At 41.0% G+C, this 18,412-nt stretch overlaps 1 protein-coding gene across 1 annotated transcript in view; it reads right to left on the bottom strand.

Annotated features, from left to right (window-relative positions):
* Positions 1 to 1,263: 1,263 nt before the first annotated feature.
* Positions 1,264 to 18,412, bottom strand: part of OLFML2B (olfactomedin like 2B) — a 35,695-nt gene continuing 18,546 nt past the window's right edge. Inside the window, exons 5-8 of the mRNA XM_070939210.1 lie at positions 17,396 to 17,621; positions 10,093 to 10,689; positions 3,976 to 4,152; positions 1,264 to 2,214 (exon numbers count right to left, since the gene is read on the bottom strand). Of these exons, the coding sequence (XP_070795311.1) occupies positions 1,613 to 2,214; positions 3,976 to 4,152; positions 10,093 to 10,689; positions 17,396 to 17,621 (1,602 nt within the window). The 3' untranslated portion in view covers positions 1,264 to 1,612. The remainder of the gene's footprint in view (positions 2,215 to 3,975; positions 4,153 to 10,092; positions 10,690 to 17,395; positions 17,622 to 18,412) is intronic.

The following is an 18,412-nucleotide window of genomic DNA, read 5'->3' as shown; positions in this document are numbered from 1 at the left end:
TTTTGGGAAAAGATGCTACATGTAGCAGATGAACAATCCTTGGATTTATTGTGTTTTTTTTTTTTTAGCATTTGCTTCATTCCCCGTCTTTAACATTCTCACCCAAACCTCTAAAATACTCCTTTCCACATTCCCTCATTTTAGTTTCATCCCAGACAATTTCATCACTTTTATTTTTTTTATTTTTAATACCATTCACTCTGTTGGCAATGGTTTGCTTAATCTATTTCATCCATTTCCAAACCAATTCTTTTGTTTCCATCAAAATCACTCTACATTGTTTTTGATTGTTTTAATTTAATCATTTTTAATTTTTGTCTGTCTTCTTCAGCTTTTTCTTTCTATATATATTTCAAATAGCTGTCTCTCATCCTCATTTGTTTGCAGCAATCATGCTGTGAAATGTGCTTTTCCACAGCATTTTTGTCTGCATTTCTTCTATCCAATGACTCATTGGAAATAAATTATGCAAAGAGCCTCAGGATTCTGTCCATTTGCCTTATCTGTCAATAGGATAACACTCCGAAAATGAAATCAACCAATACCAAGCTAAGTATGACACTAAGTAAGCACTCATTCAGTTATTTACACTTGCTTTTCTTCCATATGCATTTTCCTCCTAGATCCATTCTTGATGCTGCCAAAACTTCAATTAATTTTTTGTCACAATCGATCTATCACTATCTTAAACAATTAGAGGCAGAAATGTCCACATTTCATGCTGGTTCAGTTTTTTTGCCACCTGGATTCAACACCCAGCAACTACACCAGCAGTGAGGCAAGGCGGTGTGGGGGCTAAAGGATCTGCATCTATCATCTAGGTTAGGTTTCTATAAATTAAGCTGCCTACCATGGCAGATGGGGATGGGGACCCATCTCCAGGGCTGGCATGGTTTTCCCTTCATCCTTCAGAAAGAGGCTTGACTTTGTCAGATTCAAAGCCTTCTCCCCCCTCCCCTTTGCACTTCTCATCTGTAGATCAGAGCACCCACAGTAGTGCAAACCTTTCTGTCCTCAGCCAAAGGAGGATTTCTGCAGCAGATCTCTGCCTACAGACGGTGAAGGTTATAGTATTACGGCTCCTGGAGCCTCCAAAATACCATAGGATTGCAGTCTGAACTAAAATGTGAATGTAAAAAGCTACAGCAGTTCAGGCAAGAACCCAACAAGTCATGTAGGAGCTAGTCAGCAGAAAAGAGAAGCATGTAGTAAGAAGCAGAAATGTGAACAGGACACTGGTTTACTGAGTTTCAACACTGATATTTTATTATAAAAAATGTTAACTTTAGAGGGTTTTCTCATCCAAACCAAGTTTTCTATTACAATAATAAAGGCAAAAGACGTGTGGTTTTCCCCTTTGGGGTGTCTGCCCTTGGCAGAGTTGTCATCTTCAGACATAGGTCCCATTGTCTCAGGATAGGCAGTATGTTCCATATAAAAAAGTTATGCCCAAAATAAAAAGGTTGATTCGGTATATAGACTGTTCTACAGTCCAATTTTATTTTTTTAAAAAACATTTAAACCCACACATTTACTCTGATTTATAGAATTAAAAGCAAACAAGTTTATATAAAAAGGTGCTGTGGCCCATTAAAATCACTCCCTTGTGTCCTTAATAAGCAAAAATGACGTTGTAAGTAACCTGGTGGCCATTGTCCCAAGCATAAAGGAGCCGATCCTTGGGGTTGTAGTCTATCTGAGTGGTGTAGGAATACTCATTCTCAAAGAGCAGACGAGGGATGATCTGGGTATTGGTGTGCGTGTCAAATGCATATGAAATATTGGCATTTCTCTTGTTGTAGCTGTCAACAGCATAGAGGACACCGCAGATGACAAAGGAGTTGCCATAGAAGTTTTTGCGCAGACCTGTCTGCCAGGTGGTCTCCTTACGGGTGCTCAGATCCATGGCATTGAGTTTGCTGAGGACAATCACCTCTTGGTTGAAGCTATCATAATTACTGGCGGGATAAATGATCCATAGGCCATTTTCATCCACAGCAAAATCTACATCTGAATGGCCGCGCCACCGCCAAGGGGTCTCCTCTTCATAAGCTACATCATGCAACATGGCCCAGGCAGCCACATAGCGCTGCTTTAGGTCATACTTAATGAGGTTGCGGGTGAAGGCTCGGTTGTAGTACAGAGAACCATTAAAAACGGCATGGCCTGTTCCCATCCAACTATAGGGCAACTTGTACGAGTTACTCCATCGACCTAGGAAACAGATGGTATAATAATTTAAAGAGCACACTTGATCCTAATCCTACTTGCACATATGTTTCCTGTGAAGATTCCAACAGAGACATTCTACCCACTGCTTAGTGGCAGCTGTTCAAGATTTCAGGCAGATGTCAAATATTAAATCTGGAGATTTACTCATGTGTTACTGAACTCCTAATCTGGAACATACTAACTAGATGTGAAATTTATTCTCCCACATTTTCTTCTGTAGATTTTATCATTCAAGTTTCAGTATTTCTTTCTTTAGTATTCTGTACATCTGCAGTGTATCTGCTATTTGTAGGCTTTCAGTTTTTTAAAATCTGTTAACAGTAAGCATATCCGCCTTGTGGCAAACAAGGTATTCTAATATATAGCCATGGATAGGTTACGTGACTCTTGCCAAAAATAAAGACATCACCATATCTAAAGCACTTAAAATGAAAGATAAAGCACCACAAATTTTGCATTAAAATGTAACAGATTTCAAACAGTTTGTCCATTAATAGAAAATCCATTTAGCTCCTCTATGTATGTTTATAGGGAGAAACTGGATTGATGCAGAAGTGCTGTATTTGGCACATACCTGCTACACCATTTTAGGCTTAATTCTCTACAGATAGTTTTTGGTTAATGACTGTAATTGGGAACAGGGATTTCTGTTGCTAAGCACTGTGGTCATAAGGCACAATGCAGGGGTGAAATGCTCCCAGTTCGGACAGGATTGCCCGATCCGGTAGTGATGGCGGCAGGTGGTTCGGAGAACTGGTAGCAAAAATCCCTGCACCCTCCCCCCCCCTGCCCAGCTGAGCTGCGCGATCATCAGAGGCTGTTTTTTTTACTTTTAAAAGCATTTTTTCTACAACCTCTTCGGCCGAAAAAATTATTTTAAAAGTAAAAAAAAAAAGCCTCTGATGATCGCGCGGCTCAGCTGGGATCATCAGAGGCTTCTAAAAGCATTTTTTTCCTGCAACCTCTTAAGGTTGTAGAAAAAATGCTTTTAAAAGTAAAAAAAAAAAAAGTTGGCCACGCCCACCCAGTCACATTACCCCCCCCAAGCCACACCCACAGAACCGGTAGTAACAAATTTTAGATTTCACCCCTGGCACAATGTCACATGACCAAATCACTCAGCAATGGCAATCCTGGCAGTCCCCATTGCCATCATTAACTGAATCCCACCGATTGTTAGGCAAGGACCCACCCTGGGCCAAGCCATTCTGGGTTTGGTCCCTCCTACTCCGGAGCCTGGGTAAAATAAGGGACTGCATCCTCTGGAACTCTCCCTATCTCCCTATCTCACCCTTCCCCAACTTAGCCTTTTTTGTTGCCTATCTATCCAATGCTGCCAGCTGTCCCAGCCCTGTTCGTGCACCAGCCAGGGCTGCCATCTGTACATCAGCTAGAGTCTTCTCTTTCTCTTTCTCTTTTTTCTTTTTTTGCAAAAGAGGCCGAAGCCCGTGAAAAAAGGCTCCAGCTTTGGCAGCATAAAAAAAGCACCAACTGAGGAGGCCCTAGCTGGTGTACAAACTACCTGCAATGTAATTTTTATTTCACAGATTTCTAAGACTTTTGATCCCAAACTCACTTTAACTGCCCTTTCTCTAAATGTTTGTGCTTGGAAGATTTCAATTTTCCATCTAAACTTTTCTTGAGATGTATCAAATCTCTCCTGACCTCCCAACCCAGAATTCTTCTCTTCTGTCAGTTATCTTCTCTAGCAATTCACCCCATAATAGAGAGCAAACATAAAACCTTGTCTGAAGCTGTCCAGATTCCGGAATTCCATCAAGGTATTGCCATAATAATAGTTGGTGACATAGATTCGCTCATCTTTGGCAACTGGATCCTTCATCCAAGCACCTTCATTCCGCCCATAGGTATTCTGAATTACTGGCCCAGTAATAGTGGACAAAGTGTCCTTGCATTGACCTGAAACAACAAAGAATGTTTAGCACTTCCTATGTATATGTAAAGGCTTTAAGGTGTTGTAGCTTCTCTCTCTCTTTCTTAACACACACACACAGAGTGAGGGGAGGAGAGGGGGGGAGAGGGAGAGAATGTACAGACTGCTCAACTGTAAACAACTCTGGGTGGCTGACACTTTAAACGCAACAGGAACAAAGTTAAAAAGATCATATTTGCCCAGAAGTAAACCATTCAAACCCAAGCATCCTGTAGGGGTTTAACAACTGCTTTACTCCAAGATGTCTGACACTATCCTTTCCAGAGATAAGTGCTGTTTTCTAAGACCTACATATGACATTATTTAATCAAGGGGACTGGGAGCTCTCTGGTCTACCTGATTTTCCTAAGTGTTATCTCGAATAACCAGGCTATGCCATGTGGAACTCAATAGGTGGTAACCAGAACCTTGAATTGCATCCAGAAGCAACTGGTGCCATATGAGCACACCATGGCATGCCCAATACCATCTGTACTGCTACTAGTGTAGTTTCTGAATGGTCTTAATGGCAGCCCCACATAGGATACATTGCAATAATCCATTCATGAGACGACTAGGGTCTGTGTGGCCTTCTGAACAGCCTCCCAATCCAGAAATGGGTATAAGTAACACACTAGTTTGCTCTTTGCAGAGACCCTCTAGGCCACAGCACCATCTGCTCTTTGAGCAGAACCTATAAGTCCAAGACCAGATAGTGCATCAGACTTGACCGAGGAAATGCTACCCACCCAATTTAAAAGATGGAAAGTCCCCAAGACTAAAGACCCCCAATATACACAGCTACTCAGTCCAGTCAGGATTGAGCCTGAGAGTCATGCAGATCTGTACGGCCTCTAGATATTGGGACACAGAGAGAGTATCACTTGGATCTTGCAGGGTCAAGATATATAATTGGATGTCATCAGCATACAGATGACCCTGTGAATCAACAGATGATCTCATGTAGATGTTTATTTATTTATTGAACTTTTATGGATTACTATCATGCACAATAAGCCTAGGCATAACAAAACCAATAAAAAAGCAATGAAACAACTGTATTAATCTTACAAAGGAGCACACCATACTTCCCACTATCACATTCCATCACATTCCATCCACCCTAAATATGCTGAAACAATCACAGAAAAATGAGGAGAATCATTGCAATATGGCATCACTCTACTCTCAATTCCCACAGTCAGTTCAGAAAGATACTCATAGTATCAAAAGCACTGAGGATCAAGGAACACAAGGAAGAACATATCACTCCCATCCCAGCTCTGCCAAAGTTCATAAAAAAGCATGATGCTGCTTGAAACTTGACTGATATAGATCAGATAATCTGATTCTTCCAGGATCCTCTAGGACTCTTGCCTGATCACATCAACAACTTTTCCAAAAGAGGGAAGATTTGAGATTGGACAAAATTGTCCAGGACTATTGGGTTTATCAATAACTTCTTGAGGAGGAGCACATAACCACCTCTTTCATGGCTGAAGGAATCACTCTGTCTCTCAAAGAAACTCATCACCGTATGAGCCATATGGACCCAATCTCAGATCTTCCCCCCCTCCCCCAGGCAGCCTTAACAATTTAAGGGGGAGCCTGGATGACAGGTAATCAAGTTCATAGTTTGAGAGACCCAATCCCTAACACAGGCTCCAATTTACTCAACACAAGACTATGCTCTGAGCATTTCAGTTACTCTTGTCCAAATGATAGCGACCTCTGAGTGGATTTGTGAAATTTTATCTGCCAGAGAGCTTAAATATATTTTACAGTGCTGTACAAAATTTCCAGTATTTTGTCCTTCCCCCACAAGGAATTAGTCACCTTAAACAGAGCCATCAGACTCTGTCAGTGGATTCAATACAATGACCCCCCCCCAAAAAAAGCCATTTTACTTCTTTCTACCATTCCATAATCTGCCCCAAACTGAATGTTGCTTGGTGATCAGTTGAAATCCCTAAGAATTAACAATCTCAGGATCTCTTGCCATGAAATCAAGTAGATTAGGCAAGGATAGTGCTGGGCAGCAGGGAATGCAGTACATCAGCAGCAATATTCAACACCATAGACAACTCTACTACCCTTCAAAATGACCTAAACTATGTATCTGATTGGTCAAACAATTGGCAACTTCAAATCTCTGCTAACAAATTATCATACCTGCACATTGGCAATAGAAATAAGAACATCAAATATTTGCTGGCTGGAAATGATCTAAAAGTTGACCCACACTCTGTCAAGGACCTAGGAGTACTCGCTTCAAAAGATCTAAATCCCAGAGCTCACTGTAACATCATTGCAAAAAAGACATTAAGAGTTGTCAATCTCATTTTACAAAGTTTTCTCTCTGGTAACTCTAAACCTCAAACTAGGGCAAATAAAACCTTTGCCAGACCTATACCTGAATACTGTTCACCTGCCTGGCTCTGACCAGCCAAGCTCTGAGGATCCCAGCTGAGTTGCCTGCTAATCAGGCAACTCAGCTTGGATCGCCAGAGCCATGTAAAAGAAAAAAAATTTTTTTCCTTTTAAATGGCTCTGCCTGCTGATCGGTAGCAAAAATCCCTCCCCTTCCCCCCCTCAGCTTGCTTACTTTAGTTGCTGGTCGCAACACCTTGCTGTAATCCCTGCAATCGATTGCATCAGCAAGCAACTGAATCTCCCTGCCTGCAATCAAGCAGGCAGGGAGTTGTGGACTTCAACTCCCAGAATTCTTCAGCCAGCCAAACAAAGCTGGCTGAGGAATTCTGGGAGTTGAAGTCTACAAGTCTTAAAGTTGCCAAGGTTGGAGACCCCTGTTCTATTGGGTAACTTTTTTCCCCCTTTGGGAGCTTTAAAAAAATAGTTAATTGGGGTTTTTTTTAGTTGTTCTTTTTTTAGACCTAGCCATTTAAAGTTTAGGAAATTTTAAATTTAGCTGCTTTTATATAAAAATAAAAATAAATTAAAATAAAATAATATTTGTGCAGCTTTCTGAGTTTTAGTGTGTTTCTGTAGTGTTTCACTCTAACTACACAAACACAAAATCTCACAAAGCTGTATGTGGAATTTTGTGTGTGTGAAAGTTGGTTTTTTGGGCTTTTTGTGGCTGTGTGAGGTTCCTGCTTGTTGCAGGGGCCATTTTGGGTCTAGCACAGCTGCTTTTATATTGTGGGTGAGCCAGTTGTGTTGTGTTGTGTTTTGTAGGTTAAAAAAGGGCAAAGAAGTGACATTGACTTGGCCACGCCCACCTGACCAACAAGCCATGTCCTCCCAGTCACCTTACCACCAAGCCCCGCCCACTAATTAAGCCCCACCCACAGAACCGGTAGCAAAAAAAAATAGATTTCACCCCTGGTCCAGAGATATTTTACTAGAAGAGTACTCAAATCTTCTGCTCGAAATAAAATTCCCTATACCACCAGGCTTGAAATTTTAGGTCTGGATAGCCTCGAACTACACCGTCTACGTTCCGACCTATACTTAGTTCATAAGATTATTTACCAAAAAGTCCTACCTGTAAATGAGTACTTTAATTTCAACCGTAATAACACAAGGGCTATCCATAGATTCAAACACAATGTAATTTGCTCTAATCTTGATTGAAGGAAATATGACTTCTGCAATAGAGTAGTAAATGTCTGGAACACTCTACCTGATCCTGTTGTTAGTCTCACTAATCCCCATATCTTTTACCTTAACTGTCTACTGTGGACCTTTCATGTTTCTTAAGAGGTCCCTAAGGGGGCGTGTATAAGCACACCAGCGTGCCTACCATCCCTGTCCTATTGTCCCCATTTATATGTAATCATTCTATGTGTTTATGGCTATGTTTTTGTTGTGGCTCCGTTACCTGAGCCTGTGTCTTCGGCAGGAGAGGACTCTGAGAGTGAAGGAGAGGAGTTGGCAAGGCCTCCCTCTCCAGGACCCTCCTCTCTGGCAATGCCTTCGGTGTCCGCCGAAGAGCAAGAGATAGGGCTGGGGCCAAGCACGTCCACGCAGCCACAGATGGACAGTGATGAGGGTAATGAGTCTTGGCTGGATCCACGTCAGCGTCGCAGAGATAAGCGCGCGCAACAGAAGAAAAGGCGTGCCTGAGATTAGGTTGAGTCACTGGACCACACCCCACAGGATATAAAAGGGAGCGTGGTGGCCAGTTAAACCTTGTGACGAACAAAGCTGAAAGCTTCCACGCCATTCTGCATTGCCGGACTTTTGCTATAAGACTTTGCTGGATTATCTCTGGACTTGATTGTAATTATTGAGCTGTTTCTTTTGATATATCAGAAGTGGGGAGAAGTTCTCTCTCCTCTTCGTAAATAATAAACTCTTGGCAGGCAGCCACTAGGTTGTTGCCAAGTTCCGTTATCATACGGAAAAGGATTTTGCCGGCTGGTTTGGTCTTTAACTCTTGAACGTCTGTTGGTGTGTGTGCATGTGGTTGGGGACAGAACAGTTTTGCCTATTTATATCCTTTTATTTGTGCCAATTTTTTTCATGTGTACATGTCTATGTCTATACTGTTACTTGTTTCCTTGTTCTTGTTGACAAATAAATAAATAAAAATAAATAAAATAAATAAATTCCAACTGTTCCTTATAACTGATTTCAACCAAGGATGTAACATTCACTTATCTGCAGCACAGACTCTAGCACATAAGTACTAGCATCTTGCCCTCCAATCAGCTCTAGGATGATAGCAATCCTGAGAAAACTGGGTGCACACATTTCAGGAGAAATGATGGGCAGAGACAGCCTACCATCTTTTCTTTGCAGTCCCAACCTGTAACTATTTCTCCCCATAAATAAGCATACCAAAGGTATGGGAACTGATTAATAATACATTTTTATGCTAAGTGCCTAAGCAAGAATATATTAATAAACAGAACAATGATGGCACAAAAGATAGTCAAGGACAATGTCTAGACTCTAAATCTTTTAAAGTAGAGACATCACAAGTTACTAGTACCAAATTCTAGGAGTGATTAATAGAACAACAGGGCAGTGAGCAACAGGGGTCTTGAACCAGACATTTTGCCTTTTGATAATTTATGTTTATTTTGGTTCTGGCCAATTCAAAAAAATTGGCTTTCCTCATATAATATGTGGTTTTGCCACACAGTAAGGGAAATTTTAAAAATAAGTAGGTCCACCCAATTCTCAAAATAAGAAGAACTATAGCACGATACACAGAAAAATCTCTAGCCCTGCTTGTTGGAAGCCTGAGGCAGTCAGCTGGGCACACTGATTTGATGAATAGAATAAAAGGCCAGAAAAAAACTGATAGTTCTAGATTACGTCAACCTGTGCCCAATTCATTCATCCATTCCTCTAGAAAACAAACTTTATCTTGCAAAGATAAAATAAAAACAAAATTCCAGTATAAGTCTGCATTTCATAAACTAAAATAAAAAAGCACAACAATGTGATTTAAGACCAGCAGAGACCCAAACATAATAGAGGGCAACTACTTAGATTTCATGGAAACAATACTGTATTAAGGAGAAAAGCCTTTGACCTTCCAGGGCAGCACTTGTGTTCTTGTATCATGACAGAGTCCTCTTTAACCCTGTCCCTGGGACACCAAATCCTATTGCTTAACGCATTGTAAGCCGCCCTGAGTCTCCGGAGAAGGGCGGCATATAAATCAAATTAAAAAAAAAAAAAAAAATCCCCCTGCAGATTCTTCCTCTGATCCACCAGGCTCTGTTCCAATGCTGTCTCTACCCATCATGCTTTTTAACCTAAGAATTCTTCTCTGCAGTCCTTGACACCATCTATTCATGATTAGAGAATTTAACACTGCTTTACTTATAATTTATTTAGTCCCCTTCTATTGATTCGGCCCAAAGTAAGAGCTTTCTTTATCCCATTCTAATTCCACATCACTAGTAATGAAATAAGATAAATGGGAAGGGAAAAGAAAACAAACTCACCAATGCTGTTTCTGATATCTTCCTCATCGAGGCTATATTTTGGTGTGACAGTAAGGCTAGGATTCACAGAGGCTGGAGAGGTCACAGTTTCAATCATGGTAGGCTCAGGCGTCATCTGTATGTGGAAATCTGTTGTGGTCATGCTAATTATGGGGCCCCCCATAGTAGCTGTGTCCTGTTCTGCTGTAGTTGTGATTGTGGGGGCCTGAGTGGCAATCTGAGACATTGTCTTCAAGGTCCATGGGGTATTTTTATATGCTGCCCCAGTTACTGGAAATTCAGCTGTTGATGTGGTCTCTGGGACTTGGGTAGTAGAGACAACTGATGAGGTAGTGACTGGGGTTGACTCTAGAGGAAGCACCCTGTCTGTGGAAGACAGTGGTGCTTCTGTTGTTGTGCTAATGCTCGCAGACATTACTTTTCCACTGGGTGCAGTGCTTGTAACATGCCCCTTCAGGAGTTGAATATCACCATGTAAAAGCAGATCTTCCATAGGTGGTGGTTTCCTTGAAGGAACATTTGACAGGTAGTTGTGTTGCAAAAGTTGGTCCTCAATCAGCAAATCTATAGTATCACCACTGGAAGACTCTTCTTCTGCTAAAACACAGATGTTTTAAATATTACATTTTATCAATTATACAGTTATAATTGATAATAAAATATGAAATATAAAATATTTTTAAAACTCTACATATGTTAAATTAAAATCATTTTTTGTCTGGGAAAAAATATGACATTAAAGATTTTTGCTAGTAAATTCTCCCATTGCAACAATGAGCACATTCTACAAATCAGGGTTGACTACACAGGCAATTCAGTTCTGAAACTCCTCCACATATTTCTGTGGCATCTGAAGGTAAACCTTCCCAGATATCTTAATACACAAAATATTCCTATAAAAAGAAGATATTTCCTGTAATTAGGGCACAAGCAGGAGATAATCAAAATTTTATTTTGTGCTCCAAAATAAATTGGCAGCTAGTGTCTTGCTTTCAGTAGGATGTTGTCTTTAAATCTTTCCAGGCACCAGCCTGGTTGTTACATTAAGCAATAATTAAGCTTCTGGACTAGCTACATAGGTTGTCACACACAGAGCACATTAATTTTTCCTCAGGATAGAATACAATTGGTATATCAGCCAAAACCAATATAAAGTTCTCCTCATGATCACTTCAATCCAGAAACCAGAGAGAGATCCAGATCAAGATGTAACCCAGATTTTGAATCTGCTCATTTTGGGAGAATATAACTCCATCCAGAAAGAGAAGATCTATTTATTCCCTGGAATTAAAACACTTTATATTGAGATGACCATTTTACTGAATTTGGTTTGATTTATTACTCCTAATTTACCAGCTACAGTTAGACTATTCAGAGTCAGGACTCAGGAGCTTTAATACCTGGAAATATTACAGAGAAATAGATCTCTGTCTCTGTCTTCCTCAAATCCATTCACAACTCAAAAGGGCAAGACACCCTGTCACTATCTTAGGGGGAAAAAACAGTTAAACTGAAGATTTAACTGCACATAAACTCTCCCTGAGGGATAAAGTCACTCGGATTCGGGATGGCTTGGACTCCGATTGGAAGAGTCCACGGGAGGAGACGAGGGCAGGTCTTGAAAATGTTATCTGGGAGGAGTTTGATCCTGTGACTCCCGAGGATGTGGACAGGGTTCTGGGTAAGATTAGTGCCGCCACGTGTTTATTGGACCCGTGTCCCTCCTGGTTGGTACTGGCCTCCCGGAAGGTGACACGAGGCTGGCTCCAGGGGATTGTAAGTGCTTCTCTGAGTGAGGATGCCTTTCCTGCCTCCTTGAAAGAGGCGGTAGTGAGGCCCCTCCTCAAGAAGCCTTCCCTGGACCCAGCTGAATTAGCCAACTATCGTCCAGTCTCCAACCTTCGTTTTGTGGCGAAGGTTGTTGAGAGCGCGGTGGCACGACAACTTCCCCGGCAGCTGGATGAAGCTATCTATCTAGACCCGTACCAGTCGGGCTTCAGGCAGGGGTACAGCACAGAAACGGCATTGGTCGCGTTGGTGGATGATTTCTGGAGGGCTCGGGACAGGGGCTGCTCCTCTGTCCTAGTCCTATTAGATCTCTCAGCGGCTTTTGATACCATCAACCATGGTATCATGCTGCAGCGGTTGAGGGGGTTAGGAATAGGGGGCACTGTTCTGCGGTGGTTCTCCTCCTTCTTCTCCGACCGCTCGCAGTTTGTGTTGGCAGGGGGACAGAGTCGAGGCGTCTCGCATGGGGAGTGCCGCAAGGGTCGGTCCTCTCGCCCCTCCTGTTCAACATTTATGTGAAGCCGCTGGGTGAGATCATCCGTGGTTTTGGGGTGAAGTGTCATCTGTACGCTGATGATACTCAGCTGTACATCTCCACCCCGGACCACCCCAACAATGCCCTTGATGTGATGTCTCGCTGCCTGGAGGCCGTGCAGGTCTGGATGGGGAGGAACAGGCTCAGATTCAACCCCTCCAAGACCGAGCGGCTGTGGCTTCCGGTGCCCCGATATAGTCAGCAGGTGCCATCGCTGACTATTGGGGGTGAATCTTTGCCCCCCACGGAGAGGGCTCGCAATCTGGGTGTCCTCCTGGACGCACGGCTGTCTTTAGAAGAGCATATGACGGCCGTGGCCAGGGGGGCCTTTTATCAGGTTCGCCTGATCCGCCAGTTGCAGCCCTTTCTGGACCGGGACGCCCTGCGCACGGTCACTCACACCCTTGTTACCTCCCGGTTGGACTATTGTAATGCTCTCTACATGGGGCTCCCCTTGAAGAGCACTCAGAGGCTCCAGCTGGTCCAGAATGCGGCCGCGCAGGTGGTTATAGGCACAACTCGTTGTGCCCACGTGACACCCCTCCTGCGCGAGCTGCACTGGCTCCCAGTGGTCTTCCGGGTGCGATTCAAGGTGTTGGTTACCACCTTTAAAGCGCTCCATGGCATAGGACCCGGGTACCTTTGAGACCGTCTTCTGCCACCAATAGCCTCCCACCGACCAGTCCGCTCCCACAGAGAGGGTCTCCTCAGGGTGCCATCAGCCAAGTTATGTCGGCTGGTGACACCCAGGGGGAGGGCCTTCTCTGTGGGAGCCCCAGCCCTGTGGAATGAACTGCCCCTGGAAATACATAAGATCTCCGACCTCTGGGTGTTTCGCTGCGCACTGAAGACCCTGCTGTTCCGCCAGGCCGGGCTATCAACATAATAGTTTTAAATTGGGGTACTTTAAATTTCTGGGGTTTTAATTGAGCCAAATTTATTTAATCATTTTAAATTTTAATTGCTGTTTTGTCTTGTGTTTTTAAATAGGCTGTACACTGCCCTGAGTCCTTCGGGAGAAGGGCGGTATAGAAATAATAATAATATAATAATAATAATAATAATAATAATAATAATAATAATAATAATAATAATAATAATAATTATTATTATTATTATTATTATTTATTGGTTAATCTTTAGTGAGATTCACAGCCTTTGAGGCTGGTTAATAGCTCAGCAGCTCGAGTCCTAACCAAGGACCTAGGAACTGTTAAGGTATCGTCGGAGGATGTAAGCTGTTCCGAGTAAGGTGGTTTTTTGTAGAGTCAAAATGTTCAAGTCCGGCAAATTTAGGATTTCTAAATAGCGGGGTAGCCCTTTGGGTATTGCTCCAAGGGCTCCAATTATAATCGGGACAACACACAATTTCTTTTTCCACAGTCGCTCAACTTCAATTTGTAAGTCCCGGTACTTTGTGATTTTTTCTTGCTGCTTATCTTCAATTCGTGCATCACCAGGTATTGCAATGTCAATGAACCATACTTTTTTCTTTTCAACTATTGTTATGTCAGGTGTGTTGTGGACCAAGTGCCTGTCAGTCTGAATCCTAAAGTCCCACAAGATCTTGAGTTTCTCATTCTCTAAACTTTCTCAACCTGATGTTCCCAGTGGTTTTTGCTGTACTCAAATCCAAACTTCTGGCACACTCAATTTGGACATTAATATCTTACGAATTCGCCGAATGTACTTGGCTGAAGTTAATTCCTTGACTTTATTATGCATTAAGTCAGAGGCTTCTAAAATCCCCAAGTACTTGTAGCCTTCTTCTGATTTTACTGCCTTTATCATTTCTTCATTCTCTAGTTCTATTCCATCCTCTTTTATGATCTTGCCTGCTTTGGTTGCTATTGTTGCACATTTGTCAATTCCAAACTGCATACCAATGTCTTGGCTGAATTCTTTTGTGTTTTCAATTAATAAATTCAGTTCAGCTTTTGTTTTACCAAACAGCTTCAAATCATCCATGTACATCAAGTGCGAGATTTTCAGTCCTTTCTTTGCAAGTTCGTATCCACAGTTCATCTTCTTCAAAATGATTGTCAGTGGTAGCATTGAGAGTATAAAAAGTAGGGGTGAAAGGGAATCGCCCTGGAAAATGCCTCGTTTAATTTCAACTTCACCCAGTTCTTCTTCATTAGCCATAAGTTTTGTTTTCCAGAGGTTCATTGAACATTCCATGAATTTTTGTATGTTGCTGCTGATGCCTAATATTTCCAGGCTTTTCTTGATCCAGCTATGGGGAACTGAATCAAATGCTTTCTTATAGTCTATCCAAGCCATGAACAGGTTGGTTCGTCTTTTCTTTGAGTTCTTTAGGATTAGCTTGTTGATCAGCAATTGATCTTTTGTTCCTCTTGAGTTTTTGCAGCATCCTTTCTGTTCTACAGGAAGCAAGTTATTTCTTTCCAGGTATCCATAGATTTGGTTTGCAATGATACCAGTAAGAAGCTTGTATGTTGTTGGCAAACAGGTGATTGGCCTATAGTTTCCAGGGTCCTTTCCTTTTTCTTTATCTTTTTGGATCAAAAATGTCCTTCCAGTTGTCATCCATCCATCATTTTCAGGTGTTTTTAGGATCTGGTTCATCTGGGTTGCCAATCTTTTGTGCAGACTTGTAAGTGCCTTTAACCAGAAGCCATGCAGCTCATCCGGTCCAGGTGCACTCCAGTTCTTCACTTTTCTTGACTGTCTTTGCACCATGGCTTTTGTTATTTTCACATCTTCCATTTTATGCACTTTAATAGAGTCCTCAACCTGTTTGTTCCATTTTGCATTTCTGTTGTGCTTCTTGTTGTTTTCCCACAAATTCTTCCAGAATTTCAGAGCTTTCTCTTTATCAGGCTTTTCATTTGTTGTTACTCCGTTTCCATTTTCTAAATTCTTATAAAACTGGTGCTGATTTGCTCTGAACTGTGAGTTTTCCTTGAACTGAGTTACTCGGTTTTCATACCTTTTAATCTTTTCAGCGATGGCAACAATCCTCTGCTTTAGCTCTTCAATTACTACTGCAATCTCCTTATTCCTTAGATCGTATCTTGCTTCCAGGCTGCTTTTGACCTGCTTGTTCTTTAGCTGACCTTGCCTTAGGTTCTTCAAGTTGCTCAAATCTCCACGTACTTTTTTGATCTTCAATTCTAACCGAATTTTCCACTTAGGCTTCCCCTTCTTGCCTCTTTGGTTCTTTTGTATTTTCAACCCCAGTTCTTTGGTGGTTATGACGGCTGCTGCATACATCAGTTGGTTAGTTTCGGCTAATGTAGTGGTTCGAATAGTTTGCACAGCCTCATTGACCTTTTTTAGTACATTTCTCAATTCTTTCCGGTTCACTTGGTTCAGCTTTGGCAAACGTGTTCTTTCAGCATCTTCCATTTGGTGCTTTATTTTTCCAGCTAATTGAGCACTATCTGTTGGTGTTTGTTCTTTAGTGCTTCCTTGTTCTTTATCTTCATCCATTTGTCTTGTGTTTTTAAATAGGCTGTACACTGCCCTGAGTCCTTCGGGAGAAGGGCGGTATAGAAATATAATAATAATAATAATAATAATAATTATTATTATTATTATTATTATTATTATTATTATTATTATTATTATTATTATTATAATGGACGTATTGCAAAATCATTTTTTCCCAAACTTTCCAGGCATTGCCAGCCTCCAAGCAAAAGTCATCCATCAGCTTGATCTGTAGCTCATTCTGAAACTAATTTCAAATGGAAAGAGATCTTTGTTTTCTCCAGGACTTCTGGAGAAGCCACCAACATCACGATCTCCTTTTTCAAACATGAAAGGTTAAAAACTGGTCTGTAATTGCCCATCTTTGAAACATCCCATACAAATTTCATTAGACAGGTGTTGTAACTGTCATCTTTATACAAAGAGGCATTTTACCCACTCCCTCGGAGAGGTGTTTGTAATACTAATTAAATCAAGACTGGAGAAATGAACATATGTGAGCTAGTAAACTCAAATGTCATCTTTCGGATCAGTTGCTTGGCAGAGAAGAGGAAGTAAAGAAGCAGGATCCAGCTTTCCTTCTTCAACAGCTGATTGGCAGCCTTCCAGCTTTGTTTAGTAGACAAACACATGTCCACTAACACAGCAGGGGAATTATTGCATAGATAATTGATTGCAAAATCTGCTTCAGGATATATTTAAAAACCTGCAACTGAGTTGGGTCATGTATGAGTATGTGCTTAATTCTCTGAATTCTGAATTGCATTTAAAATATAGAGGCATAAGTAGATAAAGCCAAAATAGGATCTGGGGTGAAATGTGGAAGCCCCATAATCCAACTCCCAGTTATGAAGCAGAAACACCTGCTTGCTCCAAGTTGTATGCAGTCTAATCCACAGAGTGACAGTGACAGAGAGCAAATGCTCTGAAAAAAGGACTTTGTAGCGTAGAAAGCACCATATGTTCAACAGCAAATGATTCACGTCAGGGAAGGAAGACAAACACTCATGCACACCATACATTCTCTCACCCTCTAACTTGGATAATTGACCAAATGGAAAGGTTAATCTCTAAATCCCAGGCTCTAAATTGCCTCATGTGACGGAAATCCTAGCAGCACAATTCATACCTTATAATATAATCTATACTGCATCCAGAATTGAATAAGTCTGAGATCACAACCTAGGAAGTGAAGGCACATTGATTTCAAAAGTCCACACTGAGACTCATTTACATGTGTTCATTTGTTCAGTAAAACTGTTTCTAAGAATATAATTTTCAAGCCATATGGTATTTTCAGGCCCATTCCTTGGCTCATACACACATACTTTTCTTATCAGTCTTGAACACTTTTGTGTTCCTATCAAAAAAGTTTTTAAATATTTTATTTTTTAAAAAATGTATCAGTAATATCAAGTTAAAGTAATTTAAGAATTAGTAAAAACCATCTAACAGAATTTTATTAAAGTACAGTTTCCAAAATTATAACAATTATGATTTTTTTAAAAAAAAACATTAACTCACGTTCTTCAAGGTCATTTTCTGTTTCAGCATCTTTGGCCTTATAGTAGGTGATTTCTCGGACAACGTTCTGCTGGGTGGGAGGCCTGCTCCTCACGTGAAGTTTTCTTGGTGAAACTGCCTTTGGATTCATTGCCCCTGTAGCTGGAAGGGCATAATGCAACGACTCAGCAGAGTTTATATGCCGAGAAGCCTTTTCATCATGTAGAAAAACATCTCCATATTTTTCCTTTAAGAAACCAAAATTGTTAAACTATAACTTTATTAAACTTAGCTGAGGGGACACATCCATGAATTGGAAAACCTCCAAAAGCCCTTCCCATCCATTATCCTCTTTCAGTGGCAACCCAAATTGCCTAAAAGCCATCAGAAATAGGTTTAATCTAACTTCTCTTTGGAAGGAACATGAAGACAGCCTGTTTGGCATTTCCACCAAGCAAATTTTCTAATGGTTTGACGTATCGGGATTTCTGAAGCAATTTATGACCACATTAAAAAGGATGCTTTTAGATATCTGTCAATACCAATTAGTCCTAGAAATATAGTAAGGCAAGTGGTATTACATCAAAGTAAAAAGTCTAGTATTATTCACCACCTGCAGTTTCTCAGAACTCTTTAACAACACTGTTGCAGTAATCCAGTCAAAGTATTCCTAAGGCTAGATTCTCCTGCACTTTCCTCTATATGCATTTAATGAGAAAAGTATTTCAATCTCATTTTAGATTACTGTGTATCATATATGTCAGGGAAATCAGAGCTGTACCAACGGATTAATGTGAATGATTTATTTCTCTTTTCTCTAGAAATCAATAAAAACGTAGACATTGATTAGATAAGGTTAAATAAAATGAAATCCAACTAAAGCCCCAAATTCTTATGGGGTACAATTTGTTGCTGATCCTTCTGACTTGCCAGTTGCAGGTTGCTTTAACAACCACATGGCATCAGTATTAGAAATTACTTTTATCAATTTAAAATGGTGCACACATTTTATTCTCCTCCTGGGCAAAAGCAGCTTGT

The sequence above is a fragment of the Pituophis catenifer genome, unplaced genomic scaffold (assembly GCF_029215685.1).
Source record: "Pituophis catenifer annectens isolate HBS135680 unplaced genomic scaffold, rPitCat1.0.hap2 SCAF_3, whole genome shotgun sequence".
Taxonomy (NCBI): domain Eukaryota; kingdom Metazoa; phylum Chordata; class Lepidosauria; order Squamata; family Colubridae; genus Pituophis; species Pituophis catenifer.
The sequence above is the reverse complement of the archived record's forward strand: the minus strand, read 5'-3'. Positions and strand labels throughout refer to the sequence as shown.